Source organism: Saccostrea echinata, unplaced genomic scaffold (genome assembly GCF_033153115.1).
Source record: "Saccostrea echinata isolate AGI-Se365-2 ecotype Australia unplaced genomic scaffold, CSIRO_AGI_Sech_v1 ptg000003l, whole genome shotgun sequence".
Classification (NCBI taxonomy): domain Eukaryota; kingdom Metazoa; phylum Mollusca; class Bivalvia; order Ostreida; family Ostreidae; genus Saccostrea; species Saccostrea echinata.
Window position 1 is genome coordinate 9,307,678 of NW_026889752.1, and position 26,859 is coordinate 9,334,536.

The 26,859-nt window shown below is 32.8% G+C and overlaps 1 protein-coding gene across 1 annotated transcript in view; it reads left to right on the top strand.

Annotated features, from left to right (window-relative positions):
* LOC133178859 (uncharacterized) overlaps positions 1-26,649 on the top strand; it is a 41,189-nt gene extending 14,540 nt beyond the window's left edge. The window contains exon 2 of the mRNA XM_061313532.1: positions 26,236-26,649. Coding sequence (XP_061169516.1) covers positions 26,236-26,513 — 278 coding nt within the window. The 3' untranslated portion in view covers positions 26,514-26,649. The remainder of the gene's footprint in view (positions 1-26,235) is intronic.
* The last annotated feature ends 210 nt before the right edge of the window (positions 26,650-26,859 follow it).

The window sequence follows — 26,859 nt, forward strand, 5'->3', positions numbered from 1 at the left end:
TATCATATCCAGAAAACAAGTCCATCAATGATGGGATTCCACCGGATGAGTCATTTGTTCAATACTCATCGGTTTCAGATGCTATTCAATAAATAAAAAATTGTGGAAAAGGTGCATACTGCTGCAAGACAGATATAAAATCGGCTTTTAGAATTATCAACATGCATCAATCACAATTTAAGTATTTAGGTTTCAAGTGGAATAACAAATATTATGTGGACTCCTGCTTGCAATTTGGTCTTAGTTCTTCTTGTAGAATTTTTGAAAAATTTTCAACAGCATTACAATGGATAGCTCAGAATAAACTGAAAATATCTTGCATATCCCATGTTTTAGACGATTTTATAATTATTAATAAATCACCTACTGAATGTGTTAAACAGTTGAAGGCATTCCTCGATATGTTGATGGATATAGGGGTCCCAATATCACTTGAAAAAACATGTGGACCCAGCCAGATCATAACTTACTTGGGATATGAATTGGATTCAGTTAAAATGGAATCTAGGCTTCCAGATGATAAGATCCTTAAGTGTGTTACGAAAATTGAATCAAGTTTACAATAACAAAAATTGACACTCAAGGAATTGCAGTCACTGATAGGTTTATTGAATTTTGCATGTAATGTAGTATTGCCCGGTAGGTCTTTTCTTAGGAGACTGATAGACTTGACTGTTGGAATTAAAAAACAATACTATAAAATTAGAATGACAAAGGAAGTAAAAGAAGATCTAAATGTTTGGCTGAGTTTTCTTTCAAATTACAATGGATCTACCATGTTTTTGCCTGATAGGTGGTTAAATTCTACTGAAATAAAGTTGTATACTGATGCATCAGGGTCTATTGGATATTCTGCAGTGCTTGGTAGTCAGTGGTTTCAAGGAAATTGGGATATTAATTGGAGATACCAAAATATTGCTATTTTGGAATTTTATTCTATAGTACTTTCTGTGCAAACGTGGTCAAAATACCTTGCTAATAAATGTATTTTGTTTAACACTGACAATCAAGCAATGGTTCATGTGATCAATAAGCAAACAGCTAAGGATAAACACATAATGTTTTTGTAGAGGAAACTGGTGTTAACCTGTCTAGAATTTAATATTTATTTTAGAGCAATACATTTGTCAAGCAAAGAAAATTTGCTATGTGACTATCTTTCTCGTTCCAAGGTACAGCAATTCTTGGAACTGGCTACTTGGGCAGACAGACATCCATTAGAGATACCTCCTCTTCCGCCTTTTCCATCTTGATTGGCGTTCAGGGGAAATTACCAACCCTGGACATTTCAATGGAGATAACCTTTTAATTTCTGATACAACATTTGGTTACAAGTTTGAACAGCAACTGTTTTAAAAATATATATATATAATGATATATTAAATGAAAACCCTTCATTATGCGTACATAGCAGTGTGACAAACGTTCAACCTCGGCAAGAACACGTTTTTATATGATGTCGTCGGACATAATTTACCAAAGTTAATATCAGTGTCTGTGAATAAACTTTTCGTGACATATTCAGTCCAGGGCATATGTTTATCCCTGATTTGGATTTAATAAGCAGTTCACTTGTGGCATATTTATTCCCTAGGTAGCAGTAGTTCTACTAACAAACAGACATGAGTAGACTTACTTTTGTGAATGACAGACAGGGCACATGTTTATCTCTGACTTGGAATTTTTCATCTAGTTGTACATTTATGACTCTTGGTTTCATTTGGTACATAGTAGGACATATGTTTATTCCTACTGGTTCATATGTGTGGAACGTACAAACGTTTCAAAAGGACAAGCAGGGCATATGTTTATCTCTGCTGACTTACAATTACTTTTTATTTTGACAGGTGTATCTGTACTTTGCCCCTTTTCCGGCTTCCTTTTTCTTGGGGTCTGAACTTGATTAAATTTAATTTAAAGTATAAATTTAATCAAGTACATGGCGGTTTCAGACCACAAGAAGGTTTTATATATTATGTAATCAATTACGCCACATATTAGGTAATCACTGTTTACATATCAATCATATTCATAATTCGGCTTCATTCTGTTGTGAATTTTTGATACAGATAATAAGAAGTTAATTAATAATTTTATGGATTTCTTGACCAATTATTACATAATTAATTACAAGTAATTTCTATGATTAGAGTCACATTAGTGGCAAAGTGCAACATACCTAAGTGTTTTGTTGTTTATGAAAATGGAGAGTGAAGGCGGTTTCTCAAAATTCCGCGATAGTACAATAACTGTGAGTTGGGTTCATGACAGTATACGGAAATGTTAAAGAATGAGAAGTTCCACAGATTAGTTATTTTATCAAACTGAATTTGCATTGGCAATTGTACATAAATATAATTTTATCTATTAATTCATTAGGAAAATGTTGGTTGCCCCTCATTTTTGGTCCATCCTATGTTTATGGACTCAAACCCCCATGCACTTCACCCCTAAGTAAAATTTTGGAGTTTGGAAACTTCTCCTCGATCTTTTTTTGACTTGTCAAAGATTAAAAAAAGTAAAATTATTTTCAATTGAATTTTTCAGATGTGTATCAATGAAATTGATTTTCTCTTATTTGAGGTGATTTTTCTATCATAATTTCCGTGATCGTAAGGTTCGAATCACTGCTGCAACTGACCTAAGTCGATAAAAAATAAGTAGCAACTGTTCCTTGCCAAGCGTTTGGTACTCTGAAGTGAAAGTTGCGGTTCCTTCGGATGAGACCTTAAAGAACGAGGCCCCGTGTCACGGTAGGCGTTGGTACGATAAAGGTCCCTCTCTGCTCAATGGCCCTGATTGCCGAGTAAATGTCTTGATTTGAAGTCCTTCACCAGTATATGGTGACGTCTCTATATGAGTGAAAAATTCTCGAATGGGGACGTGAAACAACATACATTCAATCAACCAATCAATCAGTCTATCTATCTATCATATTTTATGATGATAATGTTATGTTTATCTTCTAGCATTGAACATACTCAATTTAATTTAATGTAATACAGGGCATAACCAACGCTCGCCTTCCTCCAATACAGCACACCAAACAATTCAGCACGTTAACGAATTCCATGAATCTGGTAAATTAAAAATTTTATGAACCATCCCGCCCCCCCCCCCCCACACACACACACATACACCCGCATACAATTTAAAATCAGAAAATTTCTTGGAATATGTAATTCTCCTAAGCGTCCGGTGTTCGATTCCAGCATGTTGAAGGTGCAATTTGCAACATATATTACTTAAATTTTATTTGTTTTTATCATAAATGATATTTCAACATTTCAAAATCTCGAAAAAATTGAATTTCTCCATCGACAAGAGGTTTCTAGCTGCTTTCATTATGTCACCCGGAATGACGTCGGGGTGACATATTTTTATTGTTTTACTAGTGATGTCCAAAATGACACGGTCTGTTTTTTAAAGTTTACAGTCACAGTGATCTCCAACTAAAGATGTGCAATCAATATCCCCAACGACTGCAATTTAAAATGCTTCCAGATTGATTAAGTTGGCTATGTTAATTTTCATCATGCTTTGCTCATTGCGTTTGGCCAAGACTTCAAAAAAAAAAAAAAAATAAATAAATAAATACTTAAGAAAAAAAAAATCATGATAAGCTTTACAAATTGGTATCATTTAGTCATCAAATTATTGTAAAAACAATTTTTGATATTTAGTCAAATAAGCCACACTAGAAGTAATATTCAACTCACCCCCTGGACGCAGTGAATATTATACTCAACTCCCCAGGATGCTAAACAATAGTATCAACTTATCAAATAGCAATTTAATATTGTAAAATAGGTATAACTATTTATAGTACCTATATACCGGGTATACCTATATACCAACAAACTGTTTATAACACATTATATTCATAGGATTTGATGCCGTCTTAACCGGAGGCTCATTAGGCGTGCAGTGACAATTTGGACGTCACAAACGACACTTAAAATAGATTGTAACAAGTGACAAAAAGGCTGGAGCTAGGTGGGCAACGCAGCAGGAAAATGTTTTTCCACGCATTTCGTCGGATTAATATTGAAAATGTTTCTTACATGATAGAAAAAGAAAATACGGATGTGAGAAACTCTAATCTGGATATCCTGAAGCTTTTTTTGGAGTAAATGCACTATTCTCGTTAAGCAAACTTTAAATTTCGTTTTTCAATACAGGAGTATAAATTAATAAAATAATATTGCGCAATTTTTAGGTGGTTAATATGGTTTGTTTTCATACAAAAATACCCATATTGATCGTTTCATGTTTGAGCACCACTCTCTTTGCCTCGGTCAATATTGATTTAAAAGACCTGTCTAAAATGATGTGCTGTGTAATAATAATAAGATGGGTGGACTTTTCGTTGAATATTGTTTCTTGTGTTTTAAAAGTTGTGCCAATATTGACCAATTTTTACATACCTAGAATATGATTGATTGACTGTATGTTGTTTTACGTCCCCTTCGAGAATTTTTCACTCATATAGAGACGTCACCATATACCCGTGAAGGACTTCAAATTTAGATCTTTACTCGGCACTCAGGGTCATTGAGTAGTGAGGTTTCTTTAGCCGTGCCAAAGCCTACCGTAACATCCGAAGGACTCCCAACTTTCACTTCAAAGTGCCGAGCGCTTGGCGAAGGAACAGTTGCTACCTAATTTTAGGCCGTGATTCGAACACACGACCTTCCGATCACGGAGAGAGCGCTACACCGACTGAACTACCGTGACAGCCATACCTAGAAAAAGATACCCTTCAACTTAAATATATATGTTTTTTCTAAAGTTCATCGTCATGATTATTATTTTTGCAATTCTACATGTGTAGATAAGCTAAAAAAAACACTTTGAATCATTTGCTGCAATGCAGCTTGTTTACACCCCTTCTGCCATCTTTTTCACTGCATGTTAATTAGTTCAGTAATTCATCTAACTTGTAATTCCTGTTGCATTACTGGAATATCTTTTTGCAATTAATTACGTTAAGCATAAATGTGTTTTTTACTATTCATTTTAGTTATTATTATTCCGAATTATTTGTGTCCACAATTCGTTGTATAACTTTACCCCTTTGCAATATAGTTTGCATAATCACCTATTTCACTTCTTTGAAATTTGTAAGTTTCAGATATTAAATTTTAATACTTCCCAGTCGCCCACGTGGAACAGTGGTTAGAGCGTCTGCTCTAGAGTCGCGAAGTCGCTGAGCTGATCCTTAGGTCGCGGGTCGAATCCACTGCGGGTCGTTGAGACCGGTCCTTCAGATGAGACAGTATAAACCGAGGTCTCTGTCGCTGTAGGTGTTGGCACGAAAAAGATTTCTCACTGCCCTGAGTGCCGAGTATAAATATAAATTTGCAGCCCTCCAAAGGCAGCTTTTTATGTGGTGGCGTCTCTATGAGTGAAAAATTCTCGAGAGGGACATTAAACGAGAAACAAACAAACAAAATAATACTTACCAATTATGGAAACATATTTATCCATATTTATTGGCCATTTTGTCTTCATACATCTAAAATCCTGAGTTTATTTATTATCCATATTGTATGACAACGTTGTTTGACAGTTCGAAATGATTTTTATATTGTACTAGGACGTACTCTGTCATGTTTGTTGGAACGTCACCGTACAGCATTTGTATTAGTTCAATCTCGTCATGTGACTCTTTCCCGGGAGTAATGTATAGGTTGTGATCGTCTTACAAAATAATATATATATATATATATATATATATATATATATATATATATATATATATATATATATATATATATATATATATATATATATATATATATATATATATATATATATATATAAAACTTTGCACGTCACATTGGTTTTTACTTTTATTAAGCACAACAGTTATTCAGAAACGACTAAAATTATCAATAACAACAGCAATAACATCAGTAAATATCAATTATTATTAGCAATAACATCAGTGTAATTATGAAACAGTTTAGTAATATTTTGGATTCTCGACCCTTTTTCTCGCCTAGGAGTAAATAAAGATACACCATTCATGCTGTGGTTTCATAATAATATTATGTAGCTTCGAAAGTACATTATATGACTTCATAATTGTATGCTGTGCATTTGTTATTATATGATCTAGTTTCATAATTATATGCAATCGTTTTAATAGTATATGCTGTAGATATTTATTTATATGCTGTGGATTGTGTTACCAAAGAAACAATTTTATCCACTAATTATTTACACTTTACGTACATTTATGTGTTTTAATTCATCCTATATAATCGTATGTCCATAATGAATTTATGGAGAGTTGCAAGAGTTAAATAAACCCATTAATTTTGTATGCACGAGAAATGAAATGATTCGTACAAGAAGTATTCATTTTATATGATATATACTATTCCTTAATTCAATACCCGTTGCTTATTGCAACTGATTTGAAAATTATTTTAAAGCCATTAACAAAAAACTACTGAAATCAAATTTAAATAAGAAAAAAAATGCCAATAATTAGCTAATCCAGTTAACGCCATTTTTTGCAAAGTTAGTAACTCGTGTTTGTGACCTGGCGGCCATCAACGTTCGAATTTGTTATGTGAAGTAAACAATGATACTAAATTGAATATTCTGATCTATCTGTAAGGACAGTTCAGAATTAAAGATTACGTAAGTAGCTATTTTGTTTTCCGATATAATCTCAATGTGTTAGATAGAAACAAAATTATTTTGATAAGAATATTTTGATGAAAATGTATGTTGAATAGGAAGTGTAGCATGTACACAATTTTTCCAGATTGTCTTAACGTTTCTAGTGTTTGCACAAATTTGCTATTTTCTAACGATTTAAAACATTATTTAAGATTTTTCATGCCTAAACGAATGTGCACAGACTTTTGTAATATTTTGTCTTCATCGGGATCGGAGACATAGTTGGTATTTCATTATTTGAAGAAAATAAAGTGCTGACAGCTCAAAATAGCTATAAATATAAGGATTTTTTTTTGCAATTTAAAATACATTTCTTAATTTTTTAAACTTGAAAATTATTCAAACCTTAAATTCAGTCATCTATATTTTGCTTAATTTCAATCGCGCTCGAAATACTTCTGGTACAGTTATCTTCCCTGATTTGCTCTCCTGAGTCACAGACTTTGTCAGTGTTTGGGAATTTTTGGGCATCAGTATTTAGTTTATTGTGTGAAATTCCTAAAAAAAGAATGCTTATTCTTTTCGTTTTATGGACTTAACTTCCTAGAAATCAAAGATTTGCATTGAAATTCCTCTTTTTAATTTTTAGGTGGATTAGCTACAATAATTGATTTTATAACAAATTCAGTTGATGCTGATGTGCAGTGTAATATCAAACTCTTCATTCCGGGTGATATAGAATTCTGAGAAAAAAAATATAATTCAAACACATTCACGCTGCATCAAAGAATTAACTACAAAATTAACCTCGTATTTCAAATAAAATTAATACAATATACATGTACCCACAAAATAGAAATCTATCTATCATTTGTATGTGTGCATTCAATTTTTTTTTCGTGAGTGGTAATTTTGCTTTTATACATTATGGTGAAATTTCAGAATAATATACTTGTCATTGCTCGCATAAAATGATACAGTTTCTGAATGCCGAATGATGTGACATCACGCAAGGTAAGTGTTTATCACATATTATATATACAGAGAAAATAAAGAGACCGATAGTACCTTTTATTGGTTTTCAAATCTAAAATCTCAGCGTCCCCGAAAAAGGTAAGAAAAAAAATTTCTAGTAATACTAAAACATACAAACTATATTCTATTAAAATCAATAGCATGCAACTTTGTGTAGATTATGCAGACTATCATTGCTTCATACCTAACATTTCTGTGTTTTTGGCAAATGATGATGAAATTGTTAATTATTGAAACCATTTGAGAAAAGAAACACGTCACAATCAATTGCAGTTTTTTTTTTTTTTTTTTTTTTTTTTTTTTTTTTTTTTTTTGCTAAAAGAAAGATATGCAATTATGTATCGAAATGTTTTATTTATTTTGAAAGAGCATCTTTTAAAGAGAATAAGCGACTTAAATACAAAATACTCAAAATTCTCAAGGGAATAAATTTCAAATTTTTTACTGTATATTTCCTCTTTAAGATGCTATACTTTAATTGGTGAACCTTGCTCAGACCAAGAGAATGATTTTTTTCAGATTTCAATAACATAATATGATGCATAGCAAAACATCAACATCAAACTTAAAATGCTTATTCTTTCTTCCTAGAATGCATATCCTTGTGTTTGTTGTTGAACTGAGTTTAATTCTTGTCGTCATTGCTACTGAGAAAGGATCACCCCGAGCCAGTCTGAAATCTTTCAGAGACGACTATGACAGCGTCGCTAAAGCATGCGTGGCTGTTGGCTTTGTAAAAGATCACTGTAAAAGCAACAAAGATAGAAGTAAAATTAAATTTTGTGATTCTGAAAACATTAGCAGTAAAATACAAGAAAGACTAGTTTATGAACATATATGTATTTTAGACATACAGTAAATATAATGCAGTCATGTTTATTGTGATTCACAATATATTTCTTCATAGGAAACATGGTTATAGCATTCGAGGCTAGAATTAAGGAAAAAGTCCAGACAGTAAATGGCGGAAACTTTGTCATATTTGGAGAAGTTCGTCGAAATGAAGGAGGAGGTTACAATGCTAAAAACGGAGTTTTCATCGCTCCAAAATCAGGAGTGTACGTCTTTGATTGGACAATAGTGATAAGGGCCAAAACCAATGCTTACACAATTCTGCACCTGAACGGCAAAAGAAAGGCTTACAACAACTGTCAAAACAACAGACGTATAAATATGTCCTGCAGCAAATTGGCTATTGTAAGAATGAAAGCAGGAGATAAGGCATGGGTTAATAGCTTTCCTGATACATCATATATTTACAACACTTCTTCTTTTTCTGGATTCATGTTGTAAATCATGTTCAACAGAGAAATAAAAAGGCAATTCAGTAAGATACTGGTTGCAGGGGTATAAATCTAACAACAATAAGCCTTAATTTTTTAACAGAGGGGATTTTTGAGTCTAGCATATAAATCCAGAGGGTAATACATGTATAAACATATAATAAAAAAATTGAAAAAAAAAAATGGATACAATTGTTTAAATATTTTGTCAAATGTCGAAATTATCGTGTTTGTACAAAAGGCATAGTAATTATTTTCCATGAGCCAATATTATATTATATTAATTTGAATTAAAAGTGAGTCGTTGCGTCACATAGGTAAACAATTAATATTGACTGCATTTCATTAAATGTTGGATTTGAAGATTCAATATCTAAAATATCTCAACATTGATAAGAGTTACGTAAAAGTTTTCAAAACAGCGCATATGAAGTCACAGAGAAGGATAAAATATCTGCAGATCTGTACCTAGCCAGTCTGATAAAAATGACGATCTGATGAGAACTGCAATACCATTGCCATGCTCATTGAAAAATGTTTATTGCGCGCAAAATTGTGCTGTTATTCGATTTATTTCTCGGTAATTTTTAAACTTCAGGCATACTATCGAAAGTGTCAAAAGAATATTCCTAAGATATGACTTAAGAGAAGTGTTAGGACAAATCTTGGATGATCCTAAGAGAGTTCTTAAGATACACATGTAAGCTCTCTTAGGAATGTCCTAACTAGGATAGACTTAAGAGATTTCTTAAATATGTAATATTATAGACTATATTTATATAATAATATAATATAATAATATCTTTTAATAACTTGGGAAAAAACTAGAGGTACTGTGAGCACTGAGCTCACAAAATGAAAGCCCTGCTTCCCATATGATTATAATGGCATAGTCCATGTTTTGCTTTGGGAGACCCGAAATAAGTGTCCGATCAATAAGTAAAATAGGAGGTGCACAATGGCACAATATAATAAAGATTCTTTGGAAGTCATAAAATTTCATTCAGTGGTATGAGAAGTTGCGGAGATGGGTACCCTAAAGCGTAACGGACGTACGCACGGACGTAAAGTTAGACGGACGGACACACCAATCACGATACACCCCCGCTTTTTCAAGCGCGAAGTATAATAATGTGGAAAAACGTATTCATAGAACAATTGTTTAATTCTTAAAAAAAACTTTATAAATTAAAAATTAAAATCAAAAATTAAACACTTTCTCATTTAATAAATTTATTAATGAGACAGCTTTCTCTCTCTCTCTCTCTCTCTCTCTCTCTCTTTGTGTCAGCCATGTTTTGACGTGAACCTGGTATTCTGTAAATTATAGTCTTTCGTCTTCTACAGGTATATACTATATATTCTTTTTATGAGATGATAAAATATGTGTAAACTTTTTTTTAATTTAGCAGAATCATGAACATTTCCGGCGTGCTGAATGTACGATAATGATGAGGCTTTCACGCTCCTGCAGGAGAGGATCCCAAGATTTCCAAATAAATAAAAACATGAAAATTAAATTGAAATAATTCTAACTATCAATAAATGAAAATATTCATATGCAAGTAATTAATTCACAAGAAAACGCGAAATGCTTATAAATACGGCTGACAATCCTACTTTTCCAAAGATAAAAATTCTAAATAGAATAATTATAAATTCTATAGACAAAACAAGAGGAAAATGAATACTGGGTAAATATCAGATCATATCAGCGGAACTGAATTTTATTCATGAAATTCTTAAGATCTTCCCTGTCTGTTGTAATATTTATATCTGCTTTTCTACCTCGCTATTTCGAGGAAGGGGGGGGGGGTAATCTTGAATTAAGACGTGTTAATTAGCCATAATTTTGTAGAATTATTGAGCCTTAGCATTTTGAAAACTTTATGATGAAGGGTTGCTTATGATATGCCTTAGAATCTAAGACATAAGGCAAAACTTGCAATTAGAGAAATATATATATGTATATATAGAGAGAGAAGGGGGTGAAAACTGTTATTTGGTCTTCTATATTATGAGGGAAATAAATATATATACTATATACTACTCCTTTCATTCAATAGAAACTCGTTTCTACAGGAAAACGAAGTCTCCGTCACCAGATTTTACTGCTCACTTCGTACTATGTGAATTACTCTATTGCAGTCCCCGTAAACTACATACATGAAAATAAAATGAATAATTTTTAGTGTTTAAGAAACGTTGGTCTACTTTTTTGGGGGGAAATGATAAGATATTTTATTTCTTCTTAATCATATCAAAAAACTAGCAATATATAAAAACTTCAAAGATGTACCTTTATGTACTCTAGGAATATTACAGGAAAAAGAAATTAAGAAGACAAAGAAATTGAATAATTTATAGCTTTAAAAAGATCAAACATAAACGTATATACAACGTTTTTTGGCCACTCGTATCAAGAGAATGCAACTATGATTTTTCCAGATTTTAAAATACATGTAGACGTCGACACATAGAAATGTACAGTTCCGACCGGACACAACCTAACACCAGAGCGAACCCAAAGCGCACCCCGGGTTTGCTTCCTGGGTTCGCTCGGGGTCCGCTGCGGGTCCGCTTTCAGAAAATTTGGGACCGCTCTGGGTGCGCTTCGGGTTCGCTCTGCGTTCGCTCGGGGTCAGCTCTGGGTCCGCTAGAGCGAACCCGGCGTTCGCTCTCCGGGTTTGCTTTACGCACTCATGCGTGAAGCGTACCCCGCTTTAATCTTGCCGCCAGTAAGCCCCGTTCCTTGTATATTCCAAATACAGTAGTGAAATCGATCATTACTGTTTTTATGGCGATCGAAACATGTACATGTAAGTGACAATATGGAGAACGTTGATAAATTCTCAATAATTTCACCGTACATTCGACGTAGAATTATCACTTTTATTTTTTCTTAACTTACGAGCAAAGTATATCTCGAAAGAAAAAGAAGAAAAGGTGTTAAATGTATTTTCGATATATCGGCTGGAGTGAAAATGATAAGAGTATCTTAATTAAAAAAAAGCTTTCAAATCCATTTGTTTACATTATTCATGCGTTTTATAATAAGGAACTTCCAATTGTAATTGCAATTGCTAAATCGTAATTTAAATGTTTGAAAGACAAACAACTGAATTATGATCTTATCTATGAAATAGCTGAGACATACTGTACACGTAAAATGCTAAGTTTATATATTTAGCAGTTAACATTTTAGCTAGGTTGTCGTAAATTACATGTATATGTAAGTCGTGATACTCACTAAAAATTCTCATACGGTGTAACTTGAATTTCGTTTTACAGATCATTTATAATTTACTTCTATGCTATAAATCATTGTTTCATAAGGCGCGTTTAGCGGAAGACTTATAAAAAACCAACAACAATCAGAAAACCAAAACAAACAAACAAACAAAAACTAAAAACTGGTCCACTGATAAGAATATATCATTTTTTTAAAGTTGTTTTCAAATACATGTAAATGATAATTTGAATAGTTTGTGTTCCCTACTGGTTCATGATCCCCCCCCCCCCCCCCCCCACTAGATACATGTACATTCCTGAACATGTTAACAAACAAAAATCTAAATGTTTAAAAATAAATAAAAACAAGAAAGAAAACAAACAAAACAAGAATTCAATAACTGTAAATTTGCATGATCAGGTAGATGAAATTAAGATAATAACGCCCGATGTTTTTCTTTTTATTATTATTGTTTTATTTCGATGACCCCCCCCCCCCCTTCTCCATACTCGAATTGTTTTCTATGGGCCGGTTGTAGCGATTTTAATTTCAAATAATATACAGTGTTCTCTCTCTCCCTCCCTCTCCCCCTCTCTCTCTCTCTTTTCTCGTAAAGCTATTTTACTGATTTTCAGCATTCAGGTGGCAGCAAATTACATGAACATGTACTCTTCATGCAACGTATCAAAGAACTATGACGTTTCCAAATTCAAAAACCAAAAAAAAAAAAATAATAATAAAAAAAATATATATATATATATAAGAATAATAATTGAATTTCTTATTGATAACGTGCCCAGACAAGGTACATGTAACTTAAGGGGCATCGAATGTAAGCTGAGTATAAACTCAGGTGTACCGTGACCATGGAGACAGTATACATCCAGCTAGCAAGCGTCAATTAAAAAAACCCACCGCAATTGCTCTTAGCACCCGCAATATCTTCGAAACAGGTGGATGATTACCGACACGTGATGACCTTGGCTTCACTTTGAAACTATAATTATTAAAGTGTTAAAATTAAATAATTATGACAATTACAAAGTTCAAATACAGGTACCTATGTAATGAAAAAAAACATATATGTACGTTTTCGTATTAAGGTATCTGTGCAGGTTCAATTTACTAATGTTGGAATTACGTGTACTTTTCATGCACAAGTACAAAACGTACCCGTCTAGTATTTTTTTTATATCCATATAAAGTATTTCGAAAATTACATGTACATGTAGTAGATGTAAGAGGTTTGTGAACATGTAAACCTGTATAATTATATATATCGACGAGAAGGAAAGTGATAAGCATTTTTGCGTTTTTTTGTTTGTTTGTATGTTTGTTTGTTTGTTTTTTTTTTTTTTTTTTTTTTTTTTTTTTTTTTTTTTTTTTTTTGACTGACTTGCAAGTAGTTACAAAAATTCAAAAACATACAATGTAAGGCCAACATGTAGGATAATTAGAATTGACAAAATAATCTTTCCCTATATACATGTATTTAAATCAAGTTATTTATTAAATTTTGGTAAAAGATAAATTTAAAAACATATATATCATAGTAGTTTAAAAAATGAGATTTTTTCCCCTCCAATTTACGTATTGACATAATGCACATTTATACTGTACAATGTACATTTAATTTTTTTTCATGATCACTTATTTAGATCGATAATTTCGATGTTGATCTGGATAAATTAAAACGTGCATGTGAATTGAAAGAATAAATAAAGGATAATTAAATTAAATCACGTACATGTTCTTATACTGTATCTTGAGATAATAAAATTCTATAATTTATCGAAGACCAGTTTTTTAAAATTCTTTTTTTCTTTAGTAACAATTGTTATAACCATTATTATCTTCTTTTTCCTATTAGGAATTAAAGTAATTATTGTCTGATAAATTTACGCAATGTATATTTATATATTAATGGATTTTAAAAATATAAAGAACATAAATATGTAACTATACATGTAACATGCTACCTGGATAATAAAAACATAAAATGTATTAATATATTTTAAAAATAAAAAATAATGAAAATAGATGTGTAAATATTGCATGTTGTCTGGAGAATTAAAATATATAAATGTAAAATCTTGTAAAAAAAAAAAAAAAAATCATATTAATAATATTTTTACATTGTACATTCACACGCTTTGTTTGTACAATGTTTAGATTACAAACTGGCATGTTGACTGGTCGATGCGCTGATGGTCAACGCTTATCCTGATTGACAGACCTGTTCGGCATGTTGATTGGTTGACGCGCTGATGAGTTAATCGCTAATCCTGATTGACAGCTCTGTTACGCAAAACCGAACGCGCGTTCGCTTTCTGGGACCGCTACTGAATTTGGGGTTCGCTTTCTGCGTTCGCTCTGGGTTCGCTGCGGGTTCGCTACGGGTGCTCTGCGGGTTCGCTTGGGATCAGCACTAGCGGACCCCAAGCGAACCCGAAGCGAACCCAGAGAGCGAACCCGGGGTGCGCTCTGGGTTCGCTTTCTGTTAGGTTGTGTCTGGTCGGTACTGTAGGTGTTGACCGTTATTTCTGTGAAGTTTCATAAAGATTTTTCTAACGAGAACACCCCAAAACAAAAATAGGGTGACTAAAAATCAATAAGTCGTCCCGGCTTCCATCCGCTGACCATCAATTCCATTTTATGCAGAAACCACTTTGATACATTGCAAGGATAAAACCAATAAAGTTTTGAAATAGTTTGCATTGTTAGTTAATGTGAAAAATGAAAATTGTAAAAAAAAATATACCTTTTTTCCAGTTTCCATGGCAACGATGGGCATTTAGAAATTTTTGAATGTTGATTGAACAAAGAGAGTGTCTAATCATAATTTCTGTAAATTTTCATCACAATTTCCCAAGCCACCTCGGAAAACATCTGTGTGTATATTCTCTTTTTCTGTTTATTTCATTCCTATGGCAACTGTTTGCAAAAGATTCTAACTTTTAAAATAGAAATTCTTTGACAGAATGTAAGGAACAATCCTTACAAGTTTCAAAATAATTAACTGAGCAGTTTGAAAAATCGAAGTTAAGCAGTTTTTACTTTTCTTCTATTTCCATGGCAACAATGGGTGGTTTGAAAATTTGAAATGCGATTCGCACAACTAGAATTACCGTTTGTCATTTCTATGAAGGTTCATTACAAAATTCTTCACTTTTCATACATTTCTATGGCAACGGTAGCCATGTTGAAACTGGAATATATTTTCCGCACAAATACAGTTGATCATCAGCTTTTATGGAAATTTTCAGCAACATTGCCCCAGCCATCTGCGAGAAAGTCCGTGAACAATGTTTTCATGCGTACAATAGCAATATGTCCCCCGACTTCGTTCGGGGTGACATAATAAAAATAAATTCAGGGCTAATAATGTGCGTATAGGAAATTAAAAAAAAATGTGTTCATACTTTAAATTTAAAGAAAAGTTGATTTTTCTAATAATAGTTTTGTTGATCTATTTTTTCATATAATCATTACTTTATATTGCAAAACAATTTGCTTAAACGAAAAATCAATTCTCTCTTATTGTTTCTAGAGATGGTTGAAGTCATATTGAAGTCATAAATGAAGTTAAAGCAGTCAATATTGAGTTTGACCATATTCTGAGTTAATGCTAGCTTAATATTATTGCTCTAAGTGGTTCAAATCCATTAAAAATTTCGTAAATTGAATATTTTGCTAGAAAAAGACATGAATGGTAACCTTCAACAAAGCTTTATGATGACTTCAACATTTCAAGCGTCAACTTTATTTATGTAGCAATATACCCTTATCACCTGCATATGGGGTTTATATCTCTCAGTTGATTCGATACACAAGATCATGCTCTATGTACCAACAATTTTTTAAAACGAGGTAAGTTATTGACAATCAAGTTGATAAAGCAAGAACATCGACAGACTCGTTTAAAGTCATCTTTTGGCAATTCTATGATCGATACAAAAACCTTGTTAGCAAATACAATATATCATTAAGTTACATGCTGCCTGAAGTTTTTCTTACTAATTGTTAGGCCATTAATACACACTTACGGATAGATACAACACACCTACCTCAAAAAACGTCATGTCGTTTAATTTTCGTTATTTTTGTATACCGGGTATTTTAAACATGACAATATCTACTATGTGTATGCACATTTTGAACAAAATCGTTCGAGTTGTTTTTGGACAAAAAGTTCCAAAAGTTACCTCCCTTTAGCTGTTTACGAGGAGAAGAAATTTTCAATCAACCAACTATAAAATCCTTGATTTTCAAAACAGTCGGGATAGCCTGGCTGTCAAAGTTCATAGACTAATTCGTTTGACCATTAAACACACAAATAAAGTAATTTTGTAGAAGTATATATCGATGTAAATTTTTTTTTGAAGACCTTAAACTGAAAAACTACGGTTCATCTTAGCCTTGAAAAATGCGTAGATCGCGGGTTTACTGTCTGTCTGAAAACATATGCTGAAAATTTGTCAGCTAAATTCTTTCGTTTCAATTTTTTCTTAATTTTTTTTTTGAGATTCGTCTGCATGGTTACATGTATATTGAAATCGTAATTCAAATGCACTTATGTTGATGAGAACAGGTGACGTTATTTGAATGAAATATATAGTAAAATGTGCCTTTCACTCCGGTATACGCCAAAACCATGCTCATAATACTAAAGTGAAGAAGACGAATTTTATATTACTCAATACAATGAATGTGAAGTAAAGTTAGAATCGATCAATTAAAAAAATTATGTGTTCTAGTTCAATTTCTCGCACAAAAACTTTCAAGTTTTACAATTTTGCCATCAAACGTATTATATTTTCATCACGACGTTATATTACATTAGTGCAACGTCATTATTTTGTATGCCTGTGTGACCAGAGAAAAAGGATGAACTAATCAACAATTCACTCAAAATTAAGCATGTACTCCGTAAATTAAATTTTTATTGATTGATGATATTGCCATAGTTTATCCACAGTGGGGCACTGTTTCAATGAAGCTGAGAAAAGTCATATGTTTTTTTTTCTCTCAATAAACCCCAGCAGCGCAGAAAAATTAGAACAAATCTGCAAGTATATAAGAAAAAAAAAACATCTAATTGGATTTGAGAGCATTTGCAAACCTATCTTAATTACTGTTATCTATAATAAAATGTGCCAGATTTTAAATCGGAAATGTTACAATTAATTTAAAGTAAAAATAAAGCTCAACTTATATGATTATAGATAGCATTATGAACGTATACACTCATACTTTATAAAATGAAATAACTTTATCAATCACTGAATTAACAGACTTCAGCTTTCCCTTCGAAACGTTGTAAAGACCATCTCCTTTGCATATCTGTAGCGCCAATTTTAAATGACTTGCCTGCAAACCATGTGCTGCCAAAGTAGAACTTTTCTCCTTTGTCAGAACGCTTGAAGCTACCAGATCATGAGAACTTCCTATATTTTTGCAGAAAATATATAAACGGGGTTAAACCGGATGCCATGGGCTTACGTCAGGCTGTGCATGCGCGAGAATGCTAGAGAGTTCACTTCTAAGACAACTTGCCCTTAGAACAAATCGCCCTCTAAAGGCTTTTTAATTAGACTATGCCAAATGCAATCATTGGCAAACCTCGCTCTAAAATCTGCATATCGTATTTATGTATTCTTTGGCCTAACCAGGATCTGATTTTCTCTTTAATACATATATTCTTATATACCAACTAAATTCTATGATACAAGCATTTTAAATAAGTAGGAAGAACTAATATATATGTAGATAGCTTAACAGATTGAACACGATGAATTAAAAACTTTATTCAACCACTAGGTTTTAAAAGATCGTCTTTGCCATGTTTACCGGCATTAGTTTTGTGCATCAAGGTTCGCAAAATAATTTAATAGACAGCAATCCAAATATAGCTTGAGAAAGGTCTGTATCAACATTTTTCCATGTAGGGGAGAGGGAGAAACATAAAAAAATTCTGCATACTACAGATCTGTGCTACGCGTGTACCATCTATCTTTCCAATGATAAAATATCTTTCGTATAAATCTAGTACAGATGTCAAGTCCAAGTCGTTATGGATTACATGTATCGAAATAGCCCGTTTTTTTAAATGACAAAACTATAGGCCAATCGGGAATACAATTTAACAATTTTGCTATGAAAATACAATCACTCAAAGTAGGCAGGTCATTGTATAAAGTGTTAACGAAAGGTTAACCCGAGTAACCAATGAACTCATCCATGGATGCATTGACGGTCTTTGTAACAAGAATAGATATAGGTTACCCCATATCCAAGATATTCGACTTTTAATTTACTCCAATTTTCAACAAAACAAACACTAGGAAAAAAACTGCACAGTCATGTTATGTAATTGGTGTATAGTTCTTCAAGTCCGTAGCAAATACCGTCACCAGTCTAAGCTTCCCTAGCAAACAGTGCACACACCTGTGCTTGCAAGACCAAATAGGTCTACACACGTACGTGCGATGAGATTGTCAATCGCATCTTGTCAGACCTTCTGGCGAGCTTGGAAAAAAACACGTTGTTTTGCCGAGAAGTTACGATTGCAGGTGTTGTATATTAACCATTCCGTTATTTAAAAAGAGGGAAAAAAGAGCACACACAAAATTAATCTTTTTGTGTTTTTAAATTGATCGAGTTAATCGATAACCTAGCATCGTTTTAGATAACTCGAGACCCTCTAGTACCGCTACCCTCTAGTGCTCCAGTACAGGGTCGGATCCAACAGTTTTTGAAAAGGGGCCAAGTGGGGGGGGGGGGGTTAGATCTCACCTCCGGCTCATACATTCAAGCCCGTAGCAACAGTTTTCAAAAGGGGAAACTTCCATAAAAAGTTGACAAGCAAAAGTAAATAAATAAATTTAAATAACAACCTGTGCACAACACTGTAAAATCCTATTCCGGGGGGGGGGGGGGGGGGGGGACTTCGTCTAAACTTTTCGGTACATTTTGATTTCTTTTAAAAGTTTGATTTCCTTATTTTGAACCTTCCCGCAATAAAAAGTGCGGGGGAGCTTCCAGTGCAAATCAAAACTTATATATTCAAATTATAACAAAAGATTTTTTTAAGAAAGAGTGACCCCTCTCCCCCCACATACTACGGGGATATTTTGAACATTTCTCCTTATTGAAAAAAATATCCCCATAATATGAAGAAATAAATATTCTGTTATGGATACTCCCTTTCAGGACTTTTTATGCATACTTCTTAAAGATAATTACTTTAAGAGATTGTCCAATAATGGCTATGTACGTTCTCCGGAATCTTCCGATGATATCAAAGAAAAATCTTTCATGTTACGTGTGGCTGGTCGAGGCCCGGGGCCGGGGTTTTGAAGGTACACGGAGGAAAGCAATAAGCAAAACTCTATCTATAGAGAGAAGAAAGGGCAGAGATTGAAATACTTATTTTATTGAAAATACTAGACGTAAAAATATCTATATTGCAGAAAAAACATTCTCTCTCTCTTCTTTTTTTTTTTTGCAAAAATAAAGGGGGTTCCAACATCCAAACCCCCTCCATCCCTGGATCCGCCAATGCAGTTAAAATTAAATCATTACGATACCTGCACGCTTAAGCCTCTTTTAATTTTGTTGTTAATTTTAAAGGCTACTTGACAATTGTGATAGATACCTAGATCAACATTTCATATTCACATCATTTCAAGGTCATGATTTTTTTTTTATCATTACAGCCTAATTATGCAGACTTAAATAACGATGAAAATTACAAGATACAAAAACATAAACAAAAAATAAATTTAATTACACCTTTGTAAAATCACTAAATCTAGAAATGTTCTTTGAATTTCGTTTAGAAACACATGGTCCACGTATTGCAGTCCTTTTTTAAAGGACGGCAACTTGTTCTCATTTGATAGCTTTTCGTTGTTCATAATGTCATAATCAGTAGAGAAGTAACTTCTCCGCTTTTGTAAAGTGAAAAAGACTTTGTAAAAAACCGCCTTGATCTCAACACCGCCAACACGCCATTCCGGGGGTGGGTGGGGGTGGGTTATGTTTTCATTTTCGGAATTTAAATCTGTATCCAATTGAAATAAACGAAACTCAAATAACATACTAGCAATTCACAAACCTGCTGCTACTTTTTGTGTTGATGTCAAAACATTGGGCTGGTCCTTTGCCATTTGTGTTTTGCCGCACTTCTGACATTCTATATAGAGAATGAATACCAATCCGTATTTTTTTTTTCAAGAAAAAAGATGTAAGGGTTCATTGCAAAACACACACTATTTCAATCCCTCTTCCAGCAATATCAATTCAACTACTCGCCTCCCTGCCTCCCATAAATTTTCGGCCGTGCAGGGTTTTGCAGGTGCGGGGGCATCTTCCGTCTTTTCTTCATATTGACTTTTGGTTTAAAAACCAAGTTCTTTAAACTCGCTATTCTTTTGTGAGACACAAACTTTCCCTTGTATTCCATTGCGAAAACGTTTTGACCTATTTTTTTTTCATTGTGACGCACTTTTCTTTTTAAAAATGACGTAATTTTTAAATTCCGCCAAAATAAATTGAATGACAATTATATATGCAAAGAATGATGAATTATTGCGTATTACTTTGTAAATTAGAATTAATTTTAGCCTGCATTTTCCAACAGAAAGCAAACTCTTAATTTTTAATTATTGATCCATCCTTTATTTTAATTACATATAAATAAATAAAACCACACAAGCTTTACTGAATGTTTCATTTTATACTGATGAAGATATTTTTGTGCTGGTTTGTAGTTGATGCTGTAAATCCGGTAGGTTTTCTACGTCCAATCTTATTGTGACGTCAGCAAACCCGCGATCTACTTTAAATATTTTTTTATGAAGAAACCTATCGTTTATTTTTTGAAAAAAAATACTTTCTTTATATAGCTGGTTGCAAAAATAATCTTCATAATTTTTTGTAATTTTTTTTTGAACGACCCGTTTTTAATTTATAGCGGAAAATCACCCCTCCCCCTTTCCCCCAAATCACGTTTCTCAAGCGTCTTTCAGACTTGGGACGATAAAATGCGATGAATCTACAAATACACATAAAAAATTATAAGTTATAAGTTGGAAGATATCCTTTGATTTAAAAATGTTATTTACATTTTATTTTATTAGAATTTTCAAATGTAAAGCGCATTGAAATGTAGATTTAAAGGCATTTTATTTTTACTATGACCCCCCCCCCCCTTTTTTTCCCTTTGCTTTCTTGGCCAAACAGACCACTCGAGCTTAATGAAACATCGGATACATTACAGATATATTTAGTCATTGAATTCCTGAAGTAATAATTTGTTTATTCTTGTATGCATATTAAACATTGACTACTAGTATATTTTGTATTTAAGTAAAACTTACTGAGGAATTTAAGCCCCCTTGTCCGGTATGTAGGCCATACATATGCATTTATATTTCGTAAATGGATATGAAATTCAACTGACATTGAAATTTACTTTTATCTAATGATTTTTAATTTCATTTCTTGTCAAAAGTGAACTCACAATGTGGGGATACACCCCTCCCCGATATTGTATGCATACTTCTGCTGCTTTTATAGATAAAGTTCGTATTCGTCCATATTAACTTCAATGTATCAATCTTTAAATTCTTCATTTATTTTAAAATGTTTCATGTGTACAGTGATATAAAACGTTTTAATTCGAGGAAATATGAACCGACACTGTTCACAGTGACAGAAGGTCGGACATTTGCTTCAATGAGATATTCATTGATTCAAATAACTTCTGTGAACAGTTCTTCTTCAACTCCGATACTTACTTTGTATATTTTATAGTATTCAGTTCTGTAAATGTATCTGTGTATTCGTGAAAACATAATATTGTTCGGAAAACAGGAGGAATAATTCAACTTAAGGGAGAGAAAGCAAACATATCCCACATTTTTAGAGTTGTTCCTCTTTGACCAGTGAGCTTCTGAGAACGGTATCGATAATTTACATTGTAAAATGTTTTGTTTTGCTTTTCTTATTTGTTTGTTTGTTTTATATTTATATAACGAAGAACATTTTTTGTGAATGCATAATTACGAGATAGACCTGTAATTGGAATGTTATGTAGCCATCTGTAACGGGGAAAAATGTAGCAAAAATTTTCAGATGGAAAATGCTGTGCTTTGATCACAGACACGATATACATAATATGAAATTAAAGAAAATTGAGGGGTAATCTTTCGTTTCTTTCTTTTCATAGAGGGGAGAGGTTTAATTAAAAAATAAATCAATGATAGAATTTGTACTCGTAAAGAAATCACAATCAAGCCCCTAATCCCATTTTTCTGTTTCTAATCATATCGATCATCGTTTTGACGCTTTATTATTAACGTCAAATTTGAGGTCATGTTAAACGTTTAATTGAAATCGCAAGAGTTATCTCCGCCACTGCCGTATGTCTTTAATAGTCTACGATTTTTCTCGTTATTTCCCAATTATAACAAGGAGCACATGACGAGTGTGACCGGTCGACAGAGGATGCTCGCTCCTGCATGGCATCTGATCCCATCTCTGGATGTTTTAGAGGTCCGTGTTTACTCTGCTCCTGATTTGTATTATTTTAATGGAATTTTGAGCATGAATACTGTTCGTTACCTACATATACATGCATAATGCACTGCAAATTGTACGATTTTACAAGACGTTACGAAATGGTGTGATATCACCCAATTGTAGCATGCAGTAAGAAATTTTTAAAAAAAGGATATCTTCTACTGGTGAGTAGACTTAAATCTGACAGGCATTATTTGGAGAGCTGCACTAGAACTTATATACTTTTTTGAGACAAAGAAATGGAAGACCCCCAATATTTTTCTCTTGCATAGTTTTAGCAAACTGTTTTCAAGGTTGCTTAAACAAGACCAGATATCTCAGTGGTGTCAGAGAAGAAAATCATTTGGCTACCTTATGTTAATTATCAACATAAAAATGTAAACTTCCAGGTTTTTTGCAGAGGTACTTTGGAGAGAATCCCCCTACCCCGATATACAATACCAACCAGAGACAACCTGACACCCTCGCAATCCCAGAAAGCAATCCAGGGGACTGCTGAAGGATTGCTGTGGAACGCCGTGGGACTGCTGTGGAACTACTCTGGGACCGCTGTGGGACTGCTGGGACTAATCTTTAAAAGAAGACCTAGCAGTCCCAGCAGTCCCTGGGACTGGTTTGTTCACTCATGCGTTAAAAAGGTTCCGAGTTACATGTTAGCACCGCCCTTGCGTATTTTAAATTTGCAGATTCCCAGTTCTAGTTTATTTTTTTTTTACTTCGTCATAGAGATTGTTAAAATAATTTTTTTTTTCTAGACTAGTAGGGATAGTTAGTTAGGAATTGTATGTACAATGTATATGTGTAAACGGCTGACCTTAGAAGCACAAAGAACATTAAAACGTATGGTATTCATTTCTATAAATTTACACCATTTTAGTTAATTGAGAATTAATCAGAAAGATTAAAGTTGCTTGAGCCTTCGTCAGGTAAAAATATTAGAAGTCAGAAAATAATTTTTTTCCTGTGAATTAAACATTTATACAGGTATTAAAGACAAAATAATATATTTGATTAATTAATTCGGTAAAAATATGTACTAAAAGTTTGCATAATTAATATTCACAGCGACGTGCTGAACTGGAATTTTTTTTAAATAGAAGAAGATAATACCAGGCTAAAAAAGTTCAATCAATGCAATTTTTACTGCCTTCAAGCTAAAACCAAAACAATCAATTGACTACCGTCATGAGAAAAGGGCCCTTAAGGTAAACATTTCACAAATTGACTTTTTGATAAATTATGATAGCCTGACTCTCTATGAATGCAAATATACATCAATTTTGAAAATATCTCATTTTTTCAGTATTTCATAGTATTTTAGTAAGGCCGCTTCAAAACAATGCTCGCTCCGTGATCGGGAGGTCGTGAGTTCGAATCTCGGCCGCGACAGACCTAAGTCGATAAAAAAATAGGTAGCAACTGTTCCTTTGCCATGCACTCGGCACTTTGAAGTGAAAGTTGCGGGTCCTTCGGATGAGACCTTAAAAACCGAGGCCCCGTGTCACGGTAGGCGTTGGCACGATAAAGATCCCTCACTGCTCAATGGCCCTGAGTGCCGAGTAAAGGTCAAAATTTGAAGCCCTTCACCGGTATATGGTGACGTCTCTATATGAGTGAAAAATTCTCGAATGGGACGTAAAACGATATACAATCAATCAATCAATCAAAACAATGTTGACGTTACTTACTGAAAATGTAATGACGTCGCGTGCGTCAAATTCAGTTTTCAATCATGCTTTAAAAAAACTGCATATTTTAAATAACCTTAATCGTTTTGACAAATATAAACTTGAGAATTTTTTTCTTCCAAGCAATTAGTATGTAATTATTCATGAGGGAAGTCGCATACTATTTTCATACTGTATTGGAGCAGATCTAGTAATTTTGTAAAGGGAGGGGTGAGGTGGGAGTCTAGACAGGATCTAGGAACGGTTTTTATTCAGTCGAAAAAATAATACTTGTTGAATTTCACACAAGGTATTCTTTTTATAATTAATACTCTAGCTCAATTTATAAAAAGATATAAAGCACTTTTAATATTAAAATATAAAATTTTTTTGAATACTTAAATAAATATTTTTAAATAATTAAGTTTCCGTTGTTTATACAATTCAATTTCTTCGCACATAATGATGTCAACGGATTGTTTTATGAACGTTTATTCCGTACATGAAAATTAAATTTTATTGTCAACTTCTTACTTTATTTAAGTAAATCACACTTAATAAAAAACGGTTATAAATGTCTATTTTCTTTGTTTGTTTGTTTTTTTTTTTCCTTTTGTTTTATTTAAATTGTTTTGTTTTGTTTTTTTTTTTAATTTTGAGGCACCTGTTCCCTCGACGCTACTGCTGTATCACTTGAACGAAACAATTATCGTTCATCATTTTTTAAAAGGGCTGCTAATCTAAAAAAAAAAAAAAAAAAAAAAAAAAAAAATGTTGTTTATGTATATATTGTATAGTTTGACCAAAGAGATGGTTGTACTGCTCTTGGTTCTTTATATAAGGAATCACTGTCTAGTTAGTAGAGTATGCCAGGGCATCAACGATAGTTGGAAACGTGGGATAATTTGCATAACGGGGGTGTGGGTGTGGGTGTGGGTGTGTGTGTGTGCGTGATCTCGCGCACTGTATTATATAAAAGGAAAAGAGAATACAAGCATCTACTGTTGGTGTCCATACTGAAAAACATCCAAATCAGGTTAGAATGTGTATTCTAGTTAATTCAAATTAATTGAATTTAATAATAATTGAATTAAATAAAAATCGTGTTTAAAAATATGTGATGCAAAAAGATCATTTATTATTGATCCACTACTTAATATACAGATATAAAGTATCTTAACCATATTGAAAAAACTAATAGATTCCACTCATTGAATCCAATCTTTCAAAAAATATTTGTTCTTTTGAAACATGGTTCTTTTCCATGCCTCAGGTTAAATAAATCTATAAATACCTCTGTCAATGATTCTATTCGTTAAATGATTCTCATTATTGAATATGAAGTGTCTTTTTGTATTTATCAAAACTGCGATGTATTATTTCACAAATTTACAAGACTTTACTTAATAAAGAAAATAATTAACAAATCTTACAATAATTTTATTTTATAAAAGAGATGTGGTTTACTTCAAATTTTGTTTTTCATTTCTTTCTTTATTTTAATAGAATGCATTCACTAGCGTTTGTTGTGGTGTTAGGTGCAATTCTTGTTATAATTTTCACTGAAAAAGTGTCACCCCGACCCGGTCTTAAATCATTCAGAGACGACTACGACAGTGTCGCCAAAACATGTGTAACTGTTGGCTATGTTAAAGATCACTGCAAAAACAACCGAGATAGAAGTAAGTCACAATATGTTTAATGAATGAATTGTATAATGAATGAGTTATATACATGTATATTTATTACACAGAAGTATCAAACATGATTAGTGTTTTTTACATTTTCTTCTCAGAAAATATAATCATAGCATTCAATGCTAAAGCCAAAGGAAGTGTCCAATCAGTTGGCAAGGGAAACATCGTCATGTTTGGAGACGTCGATATGAATGTAGGTGGTGGATACAACGCAGTTAAAGGAATTTTCATCGCTCCAAAATCGGGAGTGTACGTCTTTGATTGGACAACTTTGTCGAAAATGAAGAATTTCGCTTACACCTCTCTAGTCTTGAATGGTAAAAGAAGGGCTTACAACCATTGTTATAACAACGGCCTGAATTTTGAAATAGCATGAAGTAAAATGGCTGTTGTAAGAATGGAAGCAGGAGATAAGGCTTGGATTGATTGCTTTTGAAGAACAGCATCTGTTAACCCTGCATATTCTTCGTTTTCCGGTTTCATATTGTAAAACATAAGAAATAGAAACTATTAAAATGCAGAATGATAATGAAATGCTTTATCGTCAGTAATTGTATGTTCGAGTTGAAAATAGGTGGAATTACTTAATATGTACAGATAATATACAATGTATAATATATAATAATTAGATATACGAGAAATGTCCCATATTTCTCTCTTTTGAGTAAGAAATCAATTCTTACATGGTTTTACAATGATACTTGTTCGGAATTTCGAGTTTT